Genomic DNA, 26,893 nt, shown 5'->3' on the forward strand with positions numbered 1-26,893 from the left:
TATCTGCTCCTTTCTATTCACCTTGATAGGGGAAACTTTTTACTAAAAAAATAGCCCTTTTGTCTTTTATAGTTTCCTTGACTACAGTTATTAAGCATGCAGACATCTTTTTAGACTTGGTGGTACCTTTCTTGATTTGAGGTGTGCATTCTACATGGGCCTCAGTTAGTGTATTTTTAAATAGTTTTCAGGCATTCTGGATCTGTCTCTTAATTCTTCCTGTTAACATCCTTCTGAATAATCCCCTTATTTTAGACAAGTTCCCTCTTTTGAAATCAAAAAATGATTGTTTTGGATTTGGGGCAACTTTTTGTTGACATGAATGCTGAACTTAGTAGCACTGTGTTCACTATTCCCAAGCAGTGCAATATTTACATCTCATACCAGATCTCGAGCTTTGTTCAGAACCAAGTCTAGAGTTGCTGCACCTGTAGTTGCCTCTGTGATCAACTGCTCCATTGAATAGTCATTTCTGTTATCTAGAAACTTGTTTCTATCACATGACTTGAGCACATATTTGCCCTATCAATGTGAGGGTAGTTAAAATCAGCCAGTGTTAAAACATTCTCACCTTTGGTCACCTCCTTCCATCTCAAGATCTAACTCCTGGTTTTGAACAGGGGATCAATAACACCGCCCCACACACACTTTTAAGTAATCCTTAGGACCCAGTATCTTTATCCATAGTGAAAAGGAAACTCTTCCATGGAATCACTTCTGGAACTCCTGGATAGAAACTCTATAGACAGGACAGGGAAGGATATGTTGGGAGTGATGTTGCTTTGTGTATCAAAGACAGCTTATTTGACTCTACGCTGTCTTTGATACACAAAGCAACATCACTCCCAACATATCCTTCCCTGTCCTGTCTATAGAGTTTCTATCCAGGAATTCCACCAAGTTTCTGAAATACCCACAGTAACTACATTGTCATTTAGCACCAAGCAGTCCAGCTCCCTAACCTTGGCTTGGAGACTTCTAGCATCGGCATACAGGCACCTCTACCTCATTTCCTACTCTAAGGATCCCCTCTTCTCTTGGCCCTCAGATTTCCTTGCACATTACTCCTTTATGCCCTAATGTAATTCTCAAGTTCTAGCCCTCTCCCACCAATATTCTCCCAAGAATTTAGCACGCCATCCCTTTGGGATGAGTTGTTCTGAACCAGAGGCTCTCCAACTCCTGTTGGCTTTCCCCCAAAAGTTAGTTTAAAAGCTGTTTTTGATGTTAAGTACAGCAGACTAGTTCTCCTTCAGTCCAAGTGAACCCTACTTCTTTTATATAGGTTTGGTTAGTCTCAGAAAGTTTCACAGTGCCTAATAAATATAAACCCTTCCCCTGAGACCACTTTCTCATTCATGCATTGAGATCCATAATCAGTGCCTCTCTACTTGACCCTATACATGGAATAGGCAGCAATTCTGAAATGTTGAGGTCCTGGCCTTCTGCCTAAATTTTTCCTCCAGGATCTCGCAACATTTCCAAACATTATTGGTGCCAACATGCACTATGACAATAACCACTGACTCCTTCCCTGCACTAGCTACCAGCCTATCCAGACAGTTCATGGTTTCTGCAAATTTCACACCTGGCAAGCAAGTCACCGTGCAATTAAAATGTCCATAACAGACCCTACTCTCTATATTCCTAATGATTAAATCTCCCACTACCAAAATCCTACCACCCCCCAGCCCCAGAAGGGCATCTTCAGTAAGAGGAGATATTGGTTCATTGAGCAAGGCAGGAGTCCCATCTATGGGATCTTCCCACCAACCTTGAGACCTTCACTCTTATGTTGGGAGGGCTGTTTAAAGGTCTTAAAGGTAAGAAAGAGTCCCTGCCTGAAACAGTCAAGTTACTTTTCCCATTTCCCACCAGCTTGCCTGTTTGACCAGTAATTGCCTCCAGTAAAAGCTTTCAAAATACCCTTTCTGTATATATGCTTCTCCTCCACCTGGGCTGTGACTGTCTTGAACTGCAGCCAATAAAAACACAAAGCAGGCCCTGATTGAGGGTATACATGTCCTGTGATTTTGCAATTAATAATGCCATACAAAAGATCATCCATGCAAATTCAGCACTGGCAATTCTAATGGGAAAGAGGATTTCTAAAAGGCCAGCTGCATCCAGAGAGCTTCCACATTTTTTGTCTATCCATCAATATTCCCTCTAAGCTGAGTTAATGTGAGCTACCTCACAGTTTCTTACCACCAGCTCACACATTTTTGTCTTAGCTTAGGAAGGATGGCTCCAGGGTTTCCAGTTTCCAGCAACTTGCAAGTGGGTGTGCTCCATCATTGCTCTGATGTGAGCTGGGAGGGGTCCGAGTTGATCTTGGACTCCCACAACCCTTTGTAGGAGGGTTGTAGCCTGGGACGCGAGAGGTGCCTCTCCCAAGGTGGAATGCCAAGGGATGGAGGCAGTTTTTTGCCCCGATAGGTCCTCGCGGCACGGAGCCAGCAATGGTACCTAGAGGCACACACCGGACCGAGTGCACAAGAGACCCTCCTGAACCGATCTTCCCTACCACAGAAATGAACGCAAGTAAGAACGGGAGTAAACTTACGATTTAGCGAGTCTCCACTTGATTACTGGTAGTAAAGCCGACCTGAAGCCCCAAACAAGCGGGGGGGGGGATCCCCATCCCGAACATACTGAGTTAAAGCGGGAGGTGAGGGTGGCTTGAAAAGAGCAAATGGTGATGGAGTGAGGTGCAGATTAGCAACAAAGCAATATTTCCAGACTTAAAGAGGCCTTAAGAGACTTTTAAAGACTTCCTACTAAGTAAAAACAATGACGCAGCATGCAGAAAAAATGGTGGCGAAAGCAAAACTTACAGGAGCAGCCAGCTCATCGTCTCCAGTTACCAAATTGGAAACAGCCACAGACTTCCCCAAAATGATTGCTGCAGCCCTGCACCCTCTAGTGGACCAGATGACCATTCTCAACCAGAAAATGGGTATGATGTACAAGGAGCTTCAAGATACTTCAGCAAAAACAGAGAAGATAAATAAGAAACTGAAAAAAGTTGATCTTAAGTCCAAAAAGTTTGAACAAAGACTGGAGGTAGTGGGAAAAGATAAAATCTCTGAGAATCACCAATTGCTATCCCTCCAAATGGAAAAATCAGCATATGTTCTGAGATTTCAGAACATTTCTGAGCAGAAAGGTGAAAACCAGAAAGAGATTTTAAACAAAGAACTGGCCCCCCGTGGTAGGCTTAACAGCAGAAGCGATACAAAATGACATGTATATAGTATACCATACATATCCAGAATATAAAAAGAAAAATAAGCTGCTCAGGGAAATATTGGTTAAATTCTCAAAAAGGTCAATAAGAGGCTTAATCTTGAAAGCGACAAGCGGAACTCTTTTGAAAAGCCAAGGAGAATGAACTAAAATTTTAAAAGACATTCCATTTGAGATCAGAAAAAGAAGACAGTACAGAGACCTGGCACAGTTTCTCCAAGAACACAACACCACATACAGATGGTTAACCCCGGAAGGGCTTACTTTCAACTTCAACGGCAAAAAAGAAAAAACTGACTCTGTCTTCAAAGCGAAAAAATTTCTTGAGCACCGACAATGTTAAAGATGAATCTGAGAAACTGGAGGACGACAAGGATGAAGAAAAAGAAGACAAAACTGAGGAAAGTTCTACCAACTCTTCGTCAGCTGAATCCTTAGATTTTGAAGCAGAACTAGGGGATACGGCTCTTAAGCCCCCCAAAAATAAAAAGGACTTTGAAATGAAACGTAGAGGAAGGAAATAAGTAAAATAATGAAACTCTAATGGTCTGATAATTATCAGGAACTAATAACCCTAAACTAAGAAGCATACACTCTAACCAAATTTGTTTGTGAACACTCGCTCAATCTTCTATATAACTATTGTATTAACTCTCATGCATTACTACTTTGACAATAGGGAATTATCCTTACTTTAAACAATTGTATTAACAATCTCTTGCTACTCGTAGTTTTAGTTTGTTCCCATCCCCAAACCCTATAGGTGTGTAGTTTAGAAAAGCAATAAAAATGTTTTTAATAAAAAAAGGAAGGATGGCTCCAGAGCAAACTAATTTATGCAGTAGCCAAATTGCTCGTTCACAACTTTAATGCCAGTAGCTCACAAAGCAAAACGTTTGCTCACAAGACTCCACAGCTTAGAGGGAGCGTTGCTCTCCAGTATGCAAATCATCATACATCTTCAGCAAATTCATCCATTTAACTGCAAACAGACAGTTCATCATCCCAATTTCTGTTAGCAATTGTCTCTGTTAGTTTGGGGAGGATGCAGTGGGTGCCCACTGTTTGACCCACTGAGCTGTTCAGCATGGCTTGCTCCAGGGCCGTTTTAACTTCCCTGATCCCTCCTGTAGCATGATCTACTTTTTAAAATGAGGGAATCTGAGACTCAAGTATTTTCCAAATTAGTTTTTATTCTTATTCTATTCTACACTGCCACCTTGTGGTATGCTTAAACCAATTAAGCTTGATCTATTTCATCCCAAGGATCAAAATATCAATAAAACAGCCAGAATTTTACTGTTTGTTTTACATTCATAAACTCATACTTATGCCTTGTTTATGATTTTCTAATGCATTTAGCTGCCAGATTCTCCATGAAATACATTTTATGTAAGCTGGAAATTATTTATATAAAATATAGCGTACATAAATAAAATAAGTCATGTCCATTAATGATATTTTAACAGCTGGATAAATCTAACTTGGCATCAAATATTTAAACCAGTTAAAGAAAAAGAGAGTAAAAATAACCCTATAACATCTAACTATTTAAAACTACGCATCCTGTTCAAAAATATTTTCTAATTTTCCTTTTTTACTTCCTGCATCTTAAGTGAATAAAGTGAGCTAGTTCACTGGATGCTCTGTAAGTCTGCCAATTTTAGGGTTATATCATATAAAGCTACTCAAGCTCACTCTTAAGTTGAGCTAAACCCTTCTTAGTGCCAGACCATGTTAAATATACTATGTGATTGCCATGGAGACTTGCAGCAGGACACCAGCTGTGAGTTCCCTGTGGAAACTCAATTTAAGTACTGCAGTGTCACGATTTGGATCAGGACCATGACACAGAGAGGAGGAGTACCTACCTTCCCCTCCATGCCAGTTTCTTGCCTAGAAATGGCCCTGGGGGCATTATTTCCATCATCTGGGAGTAGCACATGAACTAAGTGGTTTGCACATGCAGCCCATAATGGGCAAACAACACCCCAGGGCCATTTCAGGTAGGAAACAGCATGGGAGGGAAGACAGGAGCCCTTCCACTCCTCGGCACCATGATCTCAATCTGAATTGGGTCCCTGCAGCACTTCTGCATTGCGCTCCCGTGGGGAATTAGCAGCTGCCAGATGCCTGCAAATTGAAACAAGCAAATGGTATGCATAGTGTGTAGTTTGGACCCTAGTCCTCTGACTTCAACTGACTTAGATTAGATTAACTCTGCTTCAGTTTAACTGAAACTATGGCACTTTCTTCTGGCACAACAAGCTTCCACTGACACAAGACAATATTTGTCTACTGGATATATTTAGTAAGCTTCCCAAAGTTTTCCAGATGAATTAGAAAGCATGAAGATATACACAACTGGGTTAAGGGCATTCATTAGCATTTCTTCAAGCACATCAAAGTTCGGGAAAAACCAGCCCTGCATAAGTGAGGCAGGAAGCAATTGTTTACTTTTCTGATTAGTTAGAATGGTGACATCTTGAAACCAGACACACCCCTAGAAGTCTTTTCCAACTATCTTAAAACTGATGTCCTTTTCTTTTTGTGTATTTTCAGCAAGTGGGGAAGTGACTGCTCAAAAAGAGCGTGGAAGTGCTTAAAGATGGGACAGGAATGCATTCCTAAAGTTTTCCTTGTCATACTAAACTGTGGTAATGAAGGTGCAGTGAGACAAAACAGAGTGTGGCTTAGATGCCCACTGACGGCACAATCCTGAGCACCTCTATTCAGAAGTCAGTCCTATTGTGTTCAATGGGGCTTATTCCCAAGTCTGCAAAGTTTTAAGGCATGGGACATGTTTTCATGCATACATCCGTCTGACAAATGTAGGGGCAGAGGAAGGGAACAAATTTAGATATTTATTAGGTTACTAATACATTTGTTTTTTTCTTGTTCTGTCTTGGGAGCATGACAATGTTAATTAAAAAATTCTACTTCTATTCTTTTGTGGGTTTCCCACACTATTCCCAGCCACTGCTTCCACGAAATGACCATTTGTTCCTGCTTTGGTGTCAATGAGGGATCATATAATGAAAATGATGATGCAGCAGCAGCAGGATGGGCTACACTATAGTGTTGACAGTGTCACCAAGGGCCTAACTATATGTTATGATTTCTTTGCCTCCTCTCTTGATCCCTGGTGATCAGACATGTGCTGTGAGTTCTCAAAACTTATGATGGCCAATTCAGGTCAGGACAACAGTGAACATGGGGAGATGGCTTAAGCCTTTCCCTGTGCCATTTTCTCAAACTGAAATGGCCCCAGGAGGAAGTAGCTGACCTATTGGGAAAACCATGTGTTCTGATGGGCTCCCACAAGTTTCCACATTGTGGCAAATAATATTGTCCCCTGGGAACAATAGCATAAAGGGGGGGGGGAACTCTCACCCCGATCCAACCATTGCCATGGATAACTGAAGCAAAGCATGTTTTGGGATAGGCATTCAGATGCATATATGAATTTACATTCTAGTAAAGAAATGATCTTGCAGATAGATGACATCTATATTCAGAAGCCAATGTAGATGTCATCCACTTACATTGCATTATTATCAATGGGATGTGCCTATAATCTGTGCATTTCTATGCATATTCTGATCCAAATAGGCAATTACATGGGATAAGATGGTATGGACCTTGCCAATGGGGATGCATTTCCTGTTCCTCTGAATATTTACTCGTGATCAGCAATGCTTCCTCTAAATTGTGGAGTCCTGTGAGCAAAAATTCTACTTTGTGAGCTACTGGCATTAAAGCTGTGAGTGAGCGATTTGGCTACTGCATAAATTAGTTTGCTCTGGAGCCATCCTTCCTGAGCTAAGACAAAAATGTGTGAGCCGGAGGTAAAAAACTGTGAGCTAGCTCATGCTAACTCGGCTTAGAGGGAACACTGGTGATCAGATACCTATCTCCTCACAACCTCCATACATCACTATCATTGAGCTACAGCAGTCATTCACCTCTTAATTTTCATGTGCAGACAAGACTATCCCGTTGCAAATTATTTCTATTGTGTAATTAACAACCATATATGGACGCAGTAAAAATGAACAAAATGTTCATGAATTGCCACACATACACACACACATACATTTTGACAAAGCCACCTTGGGAACCTTGTGTGGAAAGACAGGGTAAAGCATAAACAAACATGATAATGTGTTATTGTTTACATCTGTGGAAAAACTACCTATTTCAACAGGCAGATCTGTAATCTTGTTACTGGATAACTGTAGTATCCTCAGCTCCTGAAATAGGGCAATGTAAGCTGGAATGGTTGTGATCTTGGTATTGTTTACATGCCATTCTTTCAGATGCGTCTGTTCCTTCAATGAATCTGGAAACTCCTAAGAAAATATAACATTTCACACAATAAGGCCTTGATTTCGAAACATTGCCAAACAATTTTTTTCAATATTTTTGGACAAGCCAAATGCAGTGAAGATAAATTTTAAAATCCTATTAAGTTCCAATCACATTTTCGGGGGGGGGGGGGGAAAGGGGGGGAACTGATGGTTTTTTTTAAAGTCCTCTATAACAGCATTCCACAGCCCTAAGAACCATTTTTCTAACTTGCCCGTAAATTTATCAATAACGAATTAGTTATGACTTATGCCTTTCTCAATAGATCACCACTCTTTCCTTCAAAATACACAGTTCTTGCCTGATCACTGTTTTCCTGTTTTTCTAGGAGAAATGAAGCAGTTTACTCACAGTACACTATTCATAATGACCAAGAAACGTGTACTGTTTACACAAAACATGCAAGCTTATAAGAACATAAGCAGAGCTTGCTGGATCAGGCTAGTGGTCCATCTAGACCAGCATCCTGTTTCACACACTGGCCAACCAGGAACCCTGGAGGGCAAACAATAGAACATTATACCACAGGAATTTTTAAATAATAAATCTCAGTATGAGATGACATTTCTGTGTCAATTTCATGTTAACCTGCTTGTAAGGCTGTGCTCCCATGATAGAAAAAATACAATACCAGGACTTCCTCCTTCTTAGCCCCCACATTGTCAAGCCTGGCACCTACCAGGCCCAGAGGTATCACAGATGTACCTTGTAAAGATCCTCAAACCAGACAGATGATCAGTGGTGGCTGGACTTTTAACAGCATTGATAGCTGGCCCTTTGACTTTTGGGAAGCTCCACCCTTTGCTCAGAAGGCACTATTGGTCCCTCAGAGGCTTGGCCACACCCCATAGGGCTTCTGGGTAGAGGAAGGCCAATGAGCATGCCCCAGGCCTAGGTGGGGCTTTTAAAAGACTTGAGAGAGGAGGCCAGTGAGGACAGACCAGCTCTGGCTCCTGGCTCAGAAAAGAGTAGAGCTAGAGGTGATGAAATAAGGTAAAGTGCAACCCCTGCCACTGGAATGGCAGAGTTGTCTGAGGCAAACGGAAGGTGCTTCAGCCAAACTGGACCCTGGTGCATGACAGCTGGGGTCTGGAATTCTACACAACTAAAAAACTTGCTTTTATTGAAAAGTAACAGTGACTTTTTCTTTCACTGAATTCTCATAACACATCATAAGAAGTTATACTTATAAGATTTTATTGAATGAGTTTTGCCTCTCTAATATTATTTCAGGTGGTTGGAACTAGCAATTTCAATGAACAATTTTTAAAAATTAATAGTAATTATTAGACTTATTCATAAGATTTTTCAAAAAACAAGAATGGTGCAAACAGGTACACAGCTCTGACCTTTTACACACTTTGTGATGCTTCCCTAGAACTTGGTACCTCTCCACCTTTTGCTGAGATTCTCAAAAACATGACACTATGCTTTCCCCCCTCTAACCTACATTAACAAACAGAACTGAAATGACTTAGTATAAAACAAAAACTAGCATGCTATTTCTAAAAAATGCTAACACAAAACTGATGGTAGAAAAATAAATTTAAAAAGGAATAAAAAGAAAAAATCATGTTAAAGAGCACTAGAAAAGATATTATAAATGACTTTTCAGGCTTGTGCTTAGTCCTATGCATATATGGCTATACTCTGCCTGAAACACAAGATGATATGCAATATTAGTGTTTGCTTTACAAACCAGTTTATGAGAGGAACTAAAATTTACACAGGCTTCATTTTGCCTTTGCTCTCTGATTCCCTCATGATCTTCAGTAACCTTCAGCCACAGTACAGAAGCCAGCAGGAAGTGGATAAATTGCTTCAAAAGATAGCACTAGAATATTCCAGTCTTCATCTTTAACAGCAAGACAATAGGGAACTCCACATTTCTAAGGTATACAGGGAAGATATTCTGTCTACAAATTTACAATAGGTTGATTCTTTACCATAAAAGAAGCAACCACCCAGCATTACATGTATTATTTGAACTTAAATATTATTACTTACAATATGTATTGTTCTTAATAGCTGGGTGCTATATAAAGTATTAAAACAGTAAATCCCTATATGCTATGTAACAATTAAAAAGAACAACATAGTAAAGGAAGGGATACATAAAAGAGGGGAAGCAATTAGGAATCAGAAGCATGAGAGAAGTAGTATGTTTTCAAATATTTCAATAATGGTAGAGAAGGAGGGTGCGTTCAGATGGGAAGCTAATCCCGCCATTATGCCAGCTCAAATTTGATCCCGATCTTTTTAATCCGTCCTTACACAACCAGACATCCCCCGGGGGAATCGCCTTACCGCACACGCTGCTTCTGCTGTGGATTGTCTAGATGGTGTCCACTGAGAAAGGCGTGCGCAGTGGGGGGGGGGTTTAAAAAACTTTTTGCACATGCTCATAGGCGTGATTGCATGTCCTTGTAGATCCGCGCGTGCGCAGAATCAAACGTTCAAAGCACCACATGAGGGACACGTAGCCATAATTCCGACCAACAGGACAGCCCCAGCATGACCAAATTCTTCTTTTGTTTTCTATTCTGACCCACGCTTGCAGGGCTGGACTAAACAAGTCCCGGCCATCCCCCTTGCCATTGAGATCATGCTCACTGGAGGGACTATATTGCATGTCAAAAGACCCATCCTCCCTCCAGCTCCCATCCCATTAACTGATCGTCCTTAAACTCACGGGTCATTCAAAACATTGAAGTGTTCGTGGCGCTAGATCGGGTGCCATTTTCCCTGCCCTAGACCTTTGCCATGACCATCAGGAAGCTTTTAAGCTTTTAAAAAAATTGTTATTGCAAAAGCATTATATTGGTCTCATGTTACAGCGATCCATCCCTAGCTCCTCTGAATTCCCACCTTCCATTTTTTTCATTTTTTTTGAAAAGTCAATAGCCTCTTTCATTGTGAAGAATAAGATGTGTGTGTGTATTATATTATATATAAGACACATTCTCAGCAACAAAAAGAGATAGAGATTTTAAAAAACAAGCTAGGAATTCAGAGGACCTAGCAGACAGATATGTTATAATGATCAAGTGATTTAGCAACTTCCAGTTTTAAACACACACACCAATGATGCAGGGTGGAATGACAATACTGGGGGCCTTGGGGAGGGAAAATACAAGTAACCTGCCATGAGGAAGCCCTCCTGCCACCGTGCTTAATCAGCAGCTGCAGCGGCAACGAAAAAATCTCAGGTTTTTGATGTGGAAATAAGCCACGACATAGACTCATTACATGTGACCCGGAAGTAGTGAGTGACTTGGGAAGGAGCCACATTACAGAAGCTGCCAGGATACTAGAGGTTATGCGGAAAAGATTACTGGAAATTCCCTGAGCTTCATCCTCATGATGAACAGCAGAGGGTGGAATCTGTTGGATAGAAGAAAACATTAATCCACCAAGGGGAGTGTGACAGCTCAGGTCATTTCACCATCAGAAGAAATAAGATACAGAAAACCAAATCAGTCAAAACATCAGTCCGCAGCTTGTGCTTTTCAGTGCAACTAAATGACAGAATCGCACTACCCAAGTATTCCACACATCCCAATGTTATACTTGTGGTGAACTTACCATCCAGTCCTCCCCTGAAAGTTGAAAAATAAACTTGTTTCTTTCTTTCTCTGTTTTATTCAATAAGGCAATCTTCTTAAAGAGCAGTGAGTTCTGTTCAAGCTTATCCAAAATGCTGTTAGTATCTATGAACCCATTCTTCAGATATGCAGCTTGCGGAATGCCTTTTCTTCTGCACTCTTGCATAACGTCCCATTCTTGCCTTATCCTGAAATAGTACAAATGAAAGCATTTCTCTCACTCTTTTAAAGAATTGTAACAAAGGGATGTTTGAATGAAGGATTCATTCAGTATCCCAAAGAGCTTGCACAATGTACAACGGTGCCACAACAGACCGAGAGTGCTTTACACAGCAGGTGCAGATTCAGCCTATGTTGCATAATTATGTTTGTATTATCCAGCTTCTTTCAAAGGGAAGGAGAAATAAGCTATCCTTTTCTGGGGGTTTTTCTCCTTTTCCTGGAATTGTTTTCTGTTGCTCTTTCAGCAAAAGAATTAAAGAATTATCTGTGACTGAGCATCCCAGCTGACCATATAAAGGCAGGGTGCTTACTCATGAAATGAGTTGCTGATGGGGAGGGAGCAAACGGCTCCTTCAGATGCCATCTGAGAGACACTTAGGCACTTGAGATTTGCATGGAATGGCAGGTTGAAACTACAACAAGGAGAGCCACCCCTTGCTTTTCAAAGGATGCTGCCTTAGCAAAGTAAGCCTCTGTGTTTGTGGGCTTTTCTGCACCCACCTGTTTCCCCGCTGTTCTTCCAGAGCCGTTAATTAACCTCTGCATTGCATTGTGCTTTCACTTTCTGTGTGTGTTGAATCTTTTTGGAGCTTCTGCATACTTTTATGGTGACTTCGGGGTGAGTATGGTGTAGCCCCGGGGTGCCTAAAAGTGTTTTTGCTGCAAATTTAAAGACTGATCCGCTTCTGAGTCAGAGGTATCTTACCTCAGACTGTGTGACACCGCCCATGTCTCTGGCCGTTTCCACCCCTTTTTCCACCCATCCTTTCTTTTGTCACATCTCCCCCAAGTTTGATTTCTCCCACTTTGCTCCCTCTTGGCTGATGGCAGAGGGAAACAAAAGGCTAGGCTTCTCCCCCCCCCCCAATATGCACATTGGACCCTAGGGATCTTTTCCCTTTCCCCAAAGCCAATCTGCACACAACTTGGGAGGGCAGGCAGAGGGGCAGCCCAGGGAGGTCCTCCAAGAGTTTGATGCTTCTAATTACATGGGGGGGGGGCATTTGACACACTCCTCCCCCCCCCTTTGCACATCAGACCCTAGGGAGGGATCTTTTCCCCCTTCCCCAAAGCCAATCTGCATACAACATGGAGGGCAGGTAGTGGAGCAGCTGGGGGGGGGTCTGCTATGAGTTTGATGCCTCTAGTTTGCAGGGGGTGCATTTGACACACTCCTCCCCCCCCTTTGCCCATTGGGCCCTAGAGATCTTTCCCCCTTTCCCCAAAGCCAATCTGCACACAACTTGGAGGGCAAACAGAAGGGCAGCCCAGGGAGGTCCTCTGCGAGTTTGATGCTTCTGTCTTGCAGGGGGGCTGTTTGACATACTTCGCCCCACCTCCTCTGCACATTGGACCCTAGGGAGGGATCTTTCCCCCCTCCCCCAAAGCCAATCTCCACGCAATGTGGAGGGGGATGTGTTAAAAGAAATGATAGGATTGCCCATTGGAAACAATGGGAGAGAATTGAAGGCCCGTTTATTTATTTTTTAAATAAAATTAAAACCCTTGGGATGCCACCCCTCCCAACAGACCAGCCAGCCAGCCACTGAGCTTGCATCCCTCTATGGGCCGTGCATGCCTGGAGTAGTGCAGCAGCTAGCCAAAGGGGGTGGGAGAGCGGGGGGGAGAGGAGAGAAAGGGGAGGGTGCAGTGTGCCCCATCTCTTGCTCACACACTTGATCAAGTTGGTGGAAATTGGATGCCCCCTCCAGAGGTCACAAGTGACATTAACCACAATTAAGCAAAATATGTGGGGTTTGATTATAGATGCAGAAACTGGAGAAAAAAAGAATAGTGCAGAGGGCAGGGACACAAAATACGAAGTTAACCTTAGAAGCTCAACTGCTCTGATTCTCCGGAGTAAGCTACAGTGAGCTGTTAGTGCAGAAAGGGCCTGTGTGTCTGGGCAATTACAGCAGAGGATTAGAAGAGAATGCTAGCCAGATGTTCTTCCTAGCACAGTGTTTGACACTGAGTATAAATGAAAGAACTTTAAGGCTCTCAGTGTGGTATTCCTTACTGAAAGTGACTTTGCAAATGAAGTTACTAATGTGAACCAGTAAAGATCACCAGAGCTACAGGGAATTCACATGAGCAAGACAACGGCGATTTTGAGAGGTCATCCAGACATTACCGTGAAAAGGTACAAAATGTCAGACTAATATCCCAGAATAAAAATAGACTCAGGAGAGTTAGGCATGTGTCTTCTCTGTGAGCCTTCAATAAGCAAGCTCCCTTATAAAAGTTATTTGTTTCTGAGGAGAAAGAGAGGACAAGAGGCAAAATGAAGAGAAACTAAAAAAAACACAACCACAAAATCTATTGAAATACGGGGAGGAATTCCATATAAAATCTAACAAAATTAAAAGAAATAAATTGCATTTGGAAGGACACAAATAAAAACAGCTTGGATTTAGACAAGGTCATAAGTTAATTAAAGAACAGTAGTTTGGCTTGAACTCCTGGCTTACTATTATACAACCCTCAGGAAAAGAATCTACCTCCTAAAGACCGTCGGAACAAGTGTTGGAATGTAGTTGCCTGGTCCATAGGTAGGGTTGACATGTTCCAGTTTTGAACTAGACAGTCCTGTATTTGCCCTTTCTGTCCAACAAATCAACTGAGAAAATACCGGGCATATAAATGTCTGGTATTTTCTAAGTAAGTCAGCATGCAACCATAACAGCCAATCTCCATACATGAGCTCTTTTTCCTCTGCAGCTTGAAAAACGTGTGACACCCCTTCTGGTTAAACCATAGAGCTTTGCCCAAATGCCAAAACGTCCCCAATGATGTGCTGACATCACTTCTTGGAACACAGGAAGTGATGTTAGCACATCACCAGTGATGTCATTATGCTGGCAGCAACATGTTGCCAGCAAGCCCTCCTCCCGGTAAGATCTGCTGGTTGCCGGGGGACCTATCAATTTATGCACGGGAGCCTAATTTGGATCAAAACAACAGCATGTGGGGAGAGGGCTTAAGCTCTCCCACACACACCACTTTCGCAACCTGAAGCAGCCCACAAGGAGCCACTATTTTCTCCCTCTGGGGAATCTTATGTGTACTCATGGCTGGGGCAGGGTGGACATGAAAACAATGCATTGTATCATTGGGTGCTCAAATACATTTTTCCAAGTAGATTTAAATGAGGAAGGGGTAGAAGAGAAAGCCCGCTATTTTCCCCCACTGGAAGTCCTTCCCACACCAGGGAAACCCTGCTTTCTACTCTTCACAAACCACCATGAACTGCATCAAAATTCATGAAAGTTTGTGGCAGTACTTCAGTCCACCAACCACAAACCACCCAAAATTTGTAATAAACTTTAGTTCATCAGCCCGTTCATGCCCATCCCCACCCTCCTCAAGTCTCCCACTGGTTGTCAGGCCATGTCTGCCAACCCTATATGCTCCCTTTTTCATTTTTTAAAAAAGTCTCCACTTTGTTGTTGTTGAGGAGGAAATAATGGAAAATGTGCAAGCAGTTTTTGCCCAGATGGTTTGAAAAGGAATGGAAGAGGGAGAGCTGATAGACAAAGGGGCAGGGTTAGGTAACCTTTTACTGCCCCAAATTCCTACCTGCTGTATTCTATAACTTTTTATCCCTGGGCCCTTTTTTCATCATTGTTTCTGTCCTCTTTAACAACAAAAGGGACAAATTATAACAACTGACAGAAAACTGAAGTGAGAGTTGCAGATACAAAACCACAGTGCAGTGCAGACGCACATAAAGAAGGCAGGCAAAAGCAAATTTAATTAACTCAGAGATTCTAGTAATGGCATTACAGATTTAAATTTGTATCAGTATTCAGTCAAAAATATTAACATTTCATGAAAATCAAATTTCAGCAGTGCTAAAGAAGTGTCTTGTATCCTAGCTTCCTTTTCTGCTTGCAAAAGATTTTCAGGCAGCACCTGGAGATTTCCAAGATCAGTTCTCCTGGAGAAAATGGATGCTTTGGGCAATGGACTCTATGGAATTATACCCTGCTGAGGTCCCTCTGCACCCCAAACCCTGCCCTTTCCAGGCTCTACCCCTCAAATCTCCAGGTCTGGCCCTCCCCTTAGTATTGCCAACCTCCAGGCAGCACCTGGAGATCTCCAAGATCAGTTCTCCTGGAGAAAACGGCTGCTTTGGGCAATGGACTCTATGGAATTATACCCTGCTGAGGTCCCTCCGCACCCCAAACCCTGCCCTCCCCAGGTTCTATCCCTCAAATCTACAGGTATTTCCCAACCCAGAGTTTGCAACCCTGTAACTGGCTATGGAACCGTTTTCCAGACCTTTGGAACCCAGAAGACATGGCATAGGAGGAGGTGCTTTTCTACCTTAGCTGTCACTGCATAACCCCAAATCAATATAAGTCAGGGGTGGAGGGAACCATACCTGTTACCATAAGGCTGTCCTCCTATACTACCCACTTGGGGCAGCAAAATGACTTGAGACAGCCCTACCTTATAACTAAGCAGAAGGAAAGAAACATGGCTTGCCTCCCTCTATTTTCCCCTTCCCTCTGCCGCCCCACCAGCCACAGCTGGGACACTCACCTGGAGCTTCCTTCTGGAGCTCATTGTATTTCTTCCCACAACGAGCCTTACTCCTAGTTTATTTATAATAATGTATGTCCTGCCCTTCTACTTAAACAGTACTCAGGGAGACTTACAAGAAAAGAATCAACTTTTACATAGATAAACCTAATTAAACCATTGAATAAAAAAAACAAATAGCAGTTGAAAAGAAAAAAACAACAATATTTGTTGATACATAGATAAACCTAATTAAATAATAAAATCAATAAAAGCAAACAACAATTAAAAGCATACATTAGGACTCAGTCCATTTTAACTGAAAACCTTAAAAAATAGCAACAATTCTAAAGACCTCTCCAAATAGAACAGTATGAATACACCACCCCCACGACCACCCAATAAAATCTGGAAGAAAACAAGCCAATGTGGGGGCATGTTAGCCCTCCTTGGACTGTTTTATCTCCAGAAAGTCATCCGAGTATTTTTGGGAGGGTGGGTAATCAGAACCTAATGGCCACCATACAGAAAGCCATCTTTCCAAATGTCTATCACTCTTAGTTTCTGTAGAGTGTGGTTCTCTTTCTTTCTTTCTTTCTTTCTTTCTTTCTTTCTTTCTTTCTTTCTTTCTTTCTTTCTTTCTTTCTTTCTTTCTTTCTTTCTCCCTTAAAAAACAATCTTAACAATTAAGTGCTTGCTACAGCAGAGTAACCTTAAGATGAATGGTGTTGTATCTGCATTCCTTCTGTCTTCAGATCTTAAAATCAGTCCCATGGTCCAGATGTTCGCCGGTGAGGCTCAGAGCGGGCCAGTCCGATATTCCGGATTGATGGTAACTGTGATGGCAGCTCCTATTTGAAAGCCTGGCGGAAGAGCTCTGTCTTGCAGGCCTGCGGAACTGTGAGAGGTCCCGCAGGGCCCTGATCTCGACCAGGAGCTCATTCCAACAGTAAGGAGCCGCCACCAAAAACATTCTGGCCCTGGTAGCGGCAAGTCGCGTCTCCTTGGGGCCCAGGATAGATAGATGTTGTTGGGACCCAGACCGTAGTGCTCTCTGGGGCACAAATGGGGAAAGGCGGTCCCTCAGGTAAGCCAGACCCTGGCCATATAGGGCTTTAAAGGTAAACACCAGCACCTTGAAGCAAATCCGGTAAGCAATTGGCAGCCAGTGCAGCAGCCTAAGCGCAGGCTGGATGTGCTCCCAACGCGGGAGGCCCATCAACAGCCTGGCCGCAGCATTCTGCACCAGCTACAGCTTCCGGATTTGGGACAAGGGCAGCCCCATGTAGAGAGCATTACAGTAATCTTGAGATAGCATCTTGAGATCTTGTCTCTATTTTTTTTTAAAAAAAAAAGTTTGTAGAATTCACTAAAAATGCAGATCCTTTGATTGTTGGATTTTTCTGCATGGAAAGATTTGCAAAGTTTTGTTGTTGCTGTTTTTAAGAATTCCACTAACTACCAATTATCATTGTTATTCTCATCATATTTTAAAACATACAACTTCTTTGTGGTACCATTTTAATAGAACCTTTGTTAGAAAGCCAAGGAAAAGACCAGTGTGAACACTGGCTATTCTATATTATGAACTAATAATGCTCTGTAGCAGTGCTGTGCTACTACAGAGCTGCTTTCCACATTCAAAAAAACCACCACAATGCTACCCCACTTGCTTTCCATGTACATATGCAACCACTATTGCTTCTCCCATACACACCTATTTTGGTCCCTAGGCTGCCAATCTGGGAACCCTTCAGGAATTTTTGAAAATCATCCTTGCTGGACACTCGCTTTCCCAATCTGGAGAAAGCCAAGTTCCTGAACACTCACATATCTCAGTATGTCACAAAAATGCAAATGGAAGCCTGATGGTCCCCTAGTTACACAGAAATCAGTACTACTGGTGCTAGCCTGGGCTTAGCCAGTATAGCAGTACAAGAAGCGGGACCCGCAATACTCGTGGGGGGGGGGGGGTATTCCTAAAGGCTCCCAGTCTGCAGGTAAGCCTTCTCCCCCCCTCCAGCCCGCTGATTCCCCCCCCCCGGGCACCGGCAGCAAGGCCTGAGTGCCTCCAAAAAAAACCCCCGATTTCCCCCCCCCCCCTGCGGGCACCGGCGGCGAAACCTGAGTGCCCCCCAGCCACCGGGCCCGCCAATTCTCCCCGCGCTGATCCCCCCCACGGGCACTGGCGGCGAGGCCTGAGCATCTCCCAACTGCCGGGCCCACCGATCTCCCCCTCCAATTCCCCCCAGCACCGGTGGCGAGGCCTGAGCGCCTCCAAGCTGCCGGCCTGCGACAGCGTTCCCAGAGCATTCTCTGCGCATGCACAGGGAATGCTCTTACTTTTCGGGGAGGATTTTATCCCCCATACAGTTTTTAAAACTTTTTAGATTTTTCTGCACACCTGGGGACTGCCCCAAGTGTGCAGGAAAATCTCCCTGCCCCCCAAGTGCCCCCGATGTGCAGATTTAGATATCCGCACGGAGGGGGCAACTTGGCTGTTAGATATATAGATGGATACAATAGAGAGGCATCTGATCCAGAAAGTCCAATTTAGCTCTGAATAAAGGTATTACGTACTTAAGATCAGATAGTCTAATCGTCTGCAACCACTGGGACATCATCATTAACCAAACAAATCAATATAGCCTTCCCAGCCTAGAAAAGTAGCATCCAAATCAATTTCTTGCCATTTTATTCAATACATTATTCTAATCTTCATCCAAGCAGGGAAAACCCAAAGCTTGTGATAGGAATATTGATGTGCCTGATTAACTCTGGAGATGGATGGCTAATTCGTATGCTACAAGTGAAAGCAAATCAGTGTATAGAACCACAATGTCCAAGCCAAGGTTCATTGCTACACTCTAGTTAGTCAGTATTAATAAATTAAACTATTGCTGTCTCTTAATGATCGCTTCAGCACTTACAGGGCATGTTATGTTTATACCATAGTCAAGTAACAATGTAACATTTGTGCCAATCTGGCTAGAGGCTATTACACATATGGAAGAAGAACTGCCTGAATATCTCTAATTGGATTGGCAACTGTTTGTACAAACAAGTCCTATCCAATGGTTGGATTTATATGGGCATTAAAATGGAAATATCCCACTGGCTCAGCCATTTGGGATGAGGAGAGCAAGGTCAAAAGCCATGAAACCCCACCTGTTATAAGCACACTGGACTACACACACTAGAATGGTTCAAATGTAAGAATGTGATGCTTTATGATTGAGCCCTGAATAGACATGCTGTCTCTTTATGCAGACAAAATCATTTACAGTGCAGCCCTTGGATGCACTCAGGGAGCTGACCATCTGCTGCGCTTGCATAGCTCAAGGATATGCCAGCACAACCCAGGAATATGCCAGTGTAGCGATGCCAGGGCCCTGTGCCAGAACTCTACCAGCACAACCCCCTGCATCAGTGTGGGAGGGGGCAGGGCCATGGGCATGGCAGGAGTTAGACATCTCCCTAAGAAATGGGTTTATTTTGGTGGTATAAGCAGCTTGGTTGTTCCTTCGTTTTCCTTTCTCCAGCCCTCTCAGTATTACAGTAACAAAGTTACTGGACAGCCGGGGCCTGAGAAAATGTAACAGAAAGCTTTTAACTTTTAGCTGTTTTGACAGGGCCAACCTGTCTTCAAGATACCTATAGTTCCTAATGGACTCACTGCCTGATCAGCAGACCTCCTCATAGGCGTAATCTTCGTGGGGGCGGCGGGGCGTGAGCCCCCGCCGAAATTTTCAGGAAGGTACTCAGCCTCCCCCGGGAGCCACCCTTGCTCCTAGCAAAGCAATGCCTCTGGTCGAGCCCCAGCCCCCCCCGGGAAATTGGAAAGTCTACACCCTTGGACCTCCTAACCCTTCTCCCACCAAAATCCAACAACCCCCAACAGTTGGCCAACAGTTAAACTACCAACTCCCCTTCTCCTCACCTTTTCTACATTCCAGTCCACCATTTCAAAGTGACTGGGCTGAGGCTCCTGGAGGACAGAACTGGAAACTGTCTGTTACAGGGGAGCCTTCCTGTGCCCCAGAGCCTGCCCATTCCCTGGCCAGGCCTCATCACCTGCTACTTGAGGGAAGCATCTCATTTCTCCTCCCCCATGATTTTCTCGTTCCCTTTCCTGAAAGCCCCATTGCCTCTCCCCTTTTCCTGCTCCCTTTTGTCCTTCCCACCCAACAGCCAATCCACATTTATCTGCCCCCCTGTCTTCAGCTTCCCCCCCCACACACAGCAGCCTCTACCTAGGAAAACCATGGCCCTGTTTTGCAGTGCCGGCCACTGGGCCAGGCCTATTTGCACGGTAAGGAACCCTCAGGGTAGGGTTCCCAGGCCTCCAATCCAGATGGGAGATCCCCCAATTTTCGGTGCTTCTGCCCACTCCTGAACAGCAATGTCGCACAACAATGTTCCCGACATGATGACATCACACAGAAGTGACATCATCATGTTGGTGACGTTGAAGGCAACTCTCCACTTTTGGGGAAAAACTCAATTTTAACCATAGAGTTTGACCAAAAAGCAGAGCATCACCAACACAATGATGTCACTTCCACCTGATGTCATCACACTGGGGATGTCACTGCCCACTCCTGCCTGCAGCATTCTGCACTACCTGCAGCTTCTGGATTTGTGACAAAGGCAGCCCCATGTAGAGAGTGTTACAGTAGTCTAACCTCAAGGTAACCATCACACAGATCATTGTGGCCAGGTCATCGCGATCAAGGAAGGGAACCAACTGCCGAGCCAGCCAAAGATGGTAGAAGGCCGACTTGGCAGTGGCTGCCACCTGGGCCTCCGTGGTTAGCGAGGAGTCCAGGAGCACTCCCAAACTCCTAACCTCCAATGCTGGCACCAAAGGCACCCCATCGACGGTCAGGAGAGGGAGCCCCAACCCCAAACCGACTCGACTCAGGCTTAGGACCTCCGCTTTCGCTGGGTTTAGTTTCAGCCGACTCAGTCTGAGCCAACCAGCCACAGCTTGCAACGCCCAGTGAAGATCTTCTGGGCTGGAGTTCAACTGGCTGCGAAGCATCAGATAGAGCTGGGTGTCATCGGCATACTGATGGCACCCAAGCCCATACCTCTGGGCAATCTGGGCAAGGGGGTGCATATAGATGTTAAACAACATCGGGGACAGCACTGCTCCCTGAGGCACCCCACATTCTAGAGGATGTCTCCGGGACTGCTGTTCCCTTATCGCTACCCTTTGTCCCTGACCTTGGAGAAAAGAGGCAAGCCATTGAAAGGTGAGCCCCTGAATCCCCACATTGGCAAGGTCAGCAACTGGTGGTCGACCATGTTGAATGCAGCTGACAGATCTAACAATAACAGTGCCGCCACGCCACCTCGGTCCAGATGCCTTCTGAGGTCATCAGCAAGAGCGACCAGCACTGTCTCCGTCCCATGTCCCGAGCAGAAACTGGACTGGAAAGGATCTAGGATAGAAGCATCATCCAGAAAGCCCTGTAGCTGTAACGCCACCACCTTCTCAAAAAGTTTGCCCAAATAGGGAAAATTGGACACAGGCTGATAGTTGGCCAATTCGGGTCCAGAGATGGTTTTTTCCAGAGCGGGCGGACCATAGCTTCCTTGAGTGCCCCCGGGAACCACCCCTCAGAGAGGGACTTGTTGATAATCTCCCTTAGAGCACCTCGAAACCCCTCGTGGCCCATTTTAATGAGCCAGAAGGGGCACGGATCAAGGCTGCATGTAGTTGGGCATACAGATACGAGCCGTCTGTTGACTTCCTCCAGGCTGAGTAGGCTGAAACACTCTAAACCTGGAATTGAGGATGTGCAGGGGCCTCAAGTTCACTTACTGTTTCAACTGTGGCAGGGAGGTTGCATCAGAGCACCAAGACTTTATCTGCGAAATAGCTCGCAAATGCCTCACAGCCAATATCCAATTCCCTAACGTTTTGCCTGCCCTGTGGTAGAACTGTTAAAGACCGAATCGCTCTAAACACTTGGGCCAGGCGTGAGCTTGCAGATGCAATTGTAGTCACACAGAATTCTCTCTTTGTGGCCTTGACTGCCATCTTATAGGAACTCATAAACATCCTATAAGATGCTCTTGATGTCTCGTCACGAGCACAACACCACTGTCTCTCTAGCCGTCTCAACTCCTGCTTCAGCTGCCACAGCTCCTGGGTATACCAGGGTGCTCGCCTAACGCGAGTGCGGAGAGGGCGCCTGCGAGCGATATCGTCGATGGCTGCGGAGAGTCGGCCATGCCAGTCTTCCACAAGCTCATCCAATGAGCCGCCAGGGGGCCTCGGATCCCGCAGGGCCATCTGAAGCCGCATAGGGTCCATTAGGCTCCGCGGGCGAGCTAAAATCTGCTCGCTGCCTAAACAGGGTCGGGGTGGAACATTCAGACGGGCCTTCAGGGCATAGTGGTCTGACCATGTCACTGCTACTGCAGTAATCCAGTCCACCATCACCCCAGCCACGAAGATCAAATTGAGCGTGTGACCGGCATGTGCCATGGACAACACTAGGTCCGTAGCCTGGCTGGAAACCGCGTCATCGGTATGGACATTGAAATCACCCAAGATTTTCGGTCTAGGGTGCTCCAACACCCAGCCTGATATGGCCTCCAGCAGGGACGGCAGGCTACTGGCCGGTGCGTTAGGCGGTTGGTACACCAACCAAATCGCCAAACTCTCCAAAGCCTCCAGCATCAGGCCAACATACTCCAAGCCCGCAATCTCCAGAGGAGGGAGCGCCCTGAAGGAGTAAGCCTCCCGAATGAAGATAGCAACTCCTCCCCCCACCCCCTAGTCCGAGATTGGTGGAGGACTGAGAAACCTGGTAGGGCAAGCTGGGAGAGAGCCACAGTCTCACCATCCCACACCCAGGTCTCAGTCACACACGCCAGGTCAGGCCATTGTTCCAGCACAAAGTCCCGAAGGACTGTGGTTTTATTGTTAATAAACCTGGTGTTCCACACCACCAATGCCGGAGAGGGGTTTTCAATCCTGGCCCCACTGCCGACAACCCTTGGGATGGGCCATAGGATGGAAGGGCGCCAAGCCATTCTATTTCTCTGCGACCTTCCCTTAATACTCTGCCTAGACCCACCACTAAACCTTCCCCACCCCAAGAGCACCAGAATTTGCTGTCCAGGCATTGCTGCCACAGCCGGTCTACATAGACACATCAAACCACTGGTGGCCAGCTAATGCTAGCCCTCGAGGGCTGAACAACAATTTATACACCAATGCTGATAGCTAACATAACCTGCCTACTCTGCTACAAAACCCCTAATGATTGCACTAAAAAATCTTCCACAATGCTACCCCAACAACTACCAAACCTAATCTCTAACAGGGGTAGCTTAAACTAAACTAACTAGCAATGTAAAACACATACAAAATACTATTAGTAGACAAAACTCCTCTAATCAACTCCCTAGTATCAGCACTTGTACCAGTCCCCTAGGGCTGCAGTTCTAATTCCCCACCTGCTAGGGGGTGACAGAAAAATCCTGGCAGCCTTCTCTGCAGTAGCCACTAGGGGCACCGTGCTATCCACAATCTCTCCGGCTGCCCAGCTGTCCATGATCTCTCCGGCTGCAAGCTCCACTCCACAATCGCTCGCGCCCTCCCAGTCCGAATGACTCTGGGCCGGGGTCCAAGTCCTACCAGCCATCTCTGCTCCTCCTGGTCGGTTTCGCCACAGCAGCACCACCCCAGCCTGTGTTCTTCTATGGCCCTCGGGGTTTCAGCCACCCAGGGCTCGCCGCCAGCTTTGTTGCCAAGGATGATGTAACCTCACTGTCCCACCGGCAGGCTGGTTGGGGGGACTCCAAGGGGGGGACCCTTCCCAGGCTAACCCGTCGCCGTCCACGGGACGGCCGCCCCTGTCACCGTCCACGGGACCACCGCCCCCGCCAGGCATTCGTAAACGCCCCGGCTCTGTCGCCCAAGATGATATGGGCTTGTTTTCTTGGCATCAGACTGGCCGGGGGGCCTCCAGGGCGGGTCGAGGGAACTCCAAGGGGGGGGGAACCCTTCCCAGGCTCACCCACTGCTGCCTGCGGGACCACCATCATCGTCGCTCCCGCCAGGAACTCAGAAGCTCCCCGAGGACTGCCGTCCCAATATGGCTGCCACTCTGCCCGCTCCTGGATCGCCCAGGATCTTCTCTTCTTCAGCTATATTTATTATTTATTTACTTCATATATACCCAACCTTTTTCCACAGTAGGAACCAAAGCAGCTTACATTATTCTCCTCTGCTCCTTTTTATCCACACAACAACCATATGAGGTAGGTTAGGTGGAAAGAATGTGACTGGCTTGCCCAAGATCACACATTGAGCTTCCACAGCAAGATGGGAGACCTGGGTCTCCCATACCCTACTCTGAAGCGCTAACCACTACACCACATTGGCATTCATAGAATAGCTGCTGTTGAACATTAGCAAGCAGCCAAGCCTAGTTGAGTTATGCAAGTTAGGTGGTTGCTGCCGGACCTGTTTCTAATGAGTCATCTCTCAAAGACCAAAAAAAAGCCCTGGAAAGGACCCTGCCCTCTCCCCCCTGCCTTTTACTCAAATAAACCAAGCATGGCATGCTGTGATTGTCTAGCAACAGCAACTGAAGGCATCTGTTTCTTAAAACCTTTCATCATTTTGAGTCTTTTAAACCTCCCACAAACCTGGGTGTTTTTCAGGTTTGTAGAAAGATCTGTCTTGTCTGCTCACAGCTCCAGTCACTGAACTTAGATATCCTCAGATCTGGCCATTCTCAGAGACAAAACCCCTGTACTCTATTTAATAGTGCATGTGTGTGTGAATGCAATCTTTTGATTAAAATAAAATTAAACAAACATTAAATTCCCTTAATATATTATTATATTTTTGTTAACCTAACATGAGACAAAGGTTAAATACTAAGAACCTGGCACAAACAAAAAGTTAAAATAGACCCCAAGATAATAATAAATAGGTAGGCTAGCCACTACCCTTTTAAATAGCTATGTAGGCCAGACCTGCCTTGAAGACAGACAAGCATCTGAAGGTCACCAAAGATTTTACAATGGTGAAAATCTAAGCACACTTCAGAGAGCTCCACAATGGTTTCTCCAAACTGGATGAACTGGCAATGAAATCGAGGCTCAATATAAGAAAATATAAAACAATTCACAATGGGACAAAACAACACAATTTCATACATACTCTGATGTGAATTGAACTAGCTGTAAATATCCAGGAAAGATCTTGCAGTCAAACTGGATAATTCAATAACAATATCAGCTCAGTGTGCAACAGCAGGAAAAATCCATGTTAGGGATTATGAGGAAAGAGATTGAAAATAAAAACAGTGAGCATCAAAACATATTTGTATATATCTGGAATACTTCGGAATATTTTGTATAGTTCTGGTCATCCTATTTCAAAAAAAATATTGTAGCGTCTAAAGATTACAGAAAATGGTAGCCAAAGTGAATATGGAATTGATGATGCATCTTCTTCATGAAAAACATTTTAAAACATTGGAGCTATTTAACTCTTATATTGGTGTCAGGATCTTGCTGGCCATCCATCAAGACAAAAGGCAGAAAGCCTGCATAACTATTAGTATTGCAACTAACCCAAACATTCTAATTAAAATAGGTATCCCAGAAAGAAGCCTCTCCTTGCCAGTGTCTGGCCATCACATCATTACTCAATTCCCAACAATTAGTCAGTCTACCTTTAGCCACTAGCACAATGTTCCATTAGCCATTCCCAAAGAAAGGATTTACCACCATGAACTCACTGTTCCTATGATTCAATTTAAATTACTTGAATTGTCCATGGAAGCCCCACTTTTCTGATCAGGCCAAGGCTGATTCCACCCTATCACCTGGAAGCGTCCCCTCTTGTGCCATATTTGGAATTTCTCAAGGGATCCAGGGCCACTTCTCTCATTGTCTAATTATCTTACATACTAGTGAGAGGCAGTAGCTAGCTTCCTTGTGTTCAGGCTATTTCTGTATGGATTTGGACTCAAAAAAGAAAATGAGCCATCTTCACACTGACACACTGCTTACCAACTTGGTAACTTCCTTATATTCAAGATATTTCAGTATGGATTTTGGCTCACATAGAAGTGAACTATCTTCACACTGACACATGTCTACTGCACATGTATCTTCCAACCATAAACAGGTTGGTTACCAACCTTTTGCAAGTGGCTTGTGAAGTGGTTTGTGAAGTGAAGGATCAGCTCTCATCTTACAAGTGAGTACACACAACAATTCAATGCAGTCAACAGGCTCTATTGGTAGTATCCCCATCCACAAAGCAAGCACAAAGATAGCTAACTCCTGAAGCTTTTGTAGTTTAACAGCTCCCATCTTTCAGAATTCAGTTCCAGGGAGGTAAGGAAAGCTGATTCACTGTTGAACTTTTTTAAAAAAAAAACCCACAAAACTTTTCCCAATTACCTGTAAATTGAAATCTTGCTGATATTATGGAGTTGTCTGTGTGGTGTTATTATGTCACTTCTGGCCCCATACTGCTTTGGATTACCCTTGTTTTCTGCACGTTTTCTTGAGCTCTTCATTTTCACCTCAATTTTTCCTCAGGTTTTTTTTCCCTGGTTGTTTTGCAACCACTTTTACCTGGATCTTTTTATAGCAAACAGATTTAAGTCATGGGTGTAATGTGTCCAGCTCTTCAGTTGGTCCCTCCCACTTCCTGCCAACTAGACCATGGCTGTGGGACAACCTCAGATTGTGCCCTCTTTCCCCCATCTCAGTAATGAGAAATTTTTATCCCTTGTGTCAACAAATGTTCACATTTCTTTTTATACACTCACATCCTAGCAATAGATCTCTCTTCATGGGGTCTTGGGGCATTTTTTATCACTTGTGATTCTGGGGGGACTGTTACAGAGTGGCCCCACTGGTCCGCTTCATTA

At 44.6% G+C, this 26,893-nt stretch overlaps 1 protein-coding gene across 3 annotated transcripts in view; it reads right to left on the bottom strand.

The window, feature by feature from the left end:
* LRRC2 (leucine rich repeat containing 2) overlaps positions 1-26,893 on the bottom strand; it is a 91,844-nt gene that overhangs the window by 48,852 nt on the left and 16,099 nt on the right. For all 3 annotated transcript variants that reach the window (XM_015428979.1, XM_015428980.1, XM_015428981.1), the window contains 2 exons: positions 11,203-11,410; positions 7,445-7,601 (listed from right to left, as the gene is read on the bottom strand). In XM_015428979.1, coding sequence (XP_015284465.1) covers positions 7,445-7,601; positions 11,203-11,410 — 365 coding nt within the window. The remainder of the gene's footprint in view (positions 1-7,444; positions 7,602-11,202; positions 11,411-26,893) is intronic.

This window comes from Gekko japonicus, unplaced genomic scaffold (genome assembly GCF_001447785.1).
Source record: "Gekko japonicus isolate JY-2015 unplaced genomic scaffold, Gekko_japonicus_V1.1 scaffold1121, whole genome shotgun sequence".
NCBI lineage: Eukaryota > Metazoa > Chordata > Lepidosauria > Squamata > Gekkonidae > Gekko > Gekko japonicus.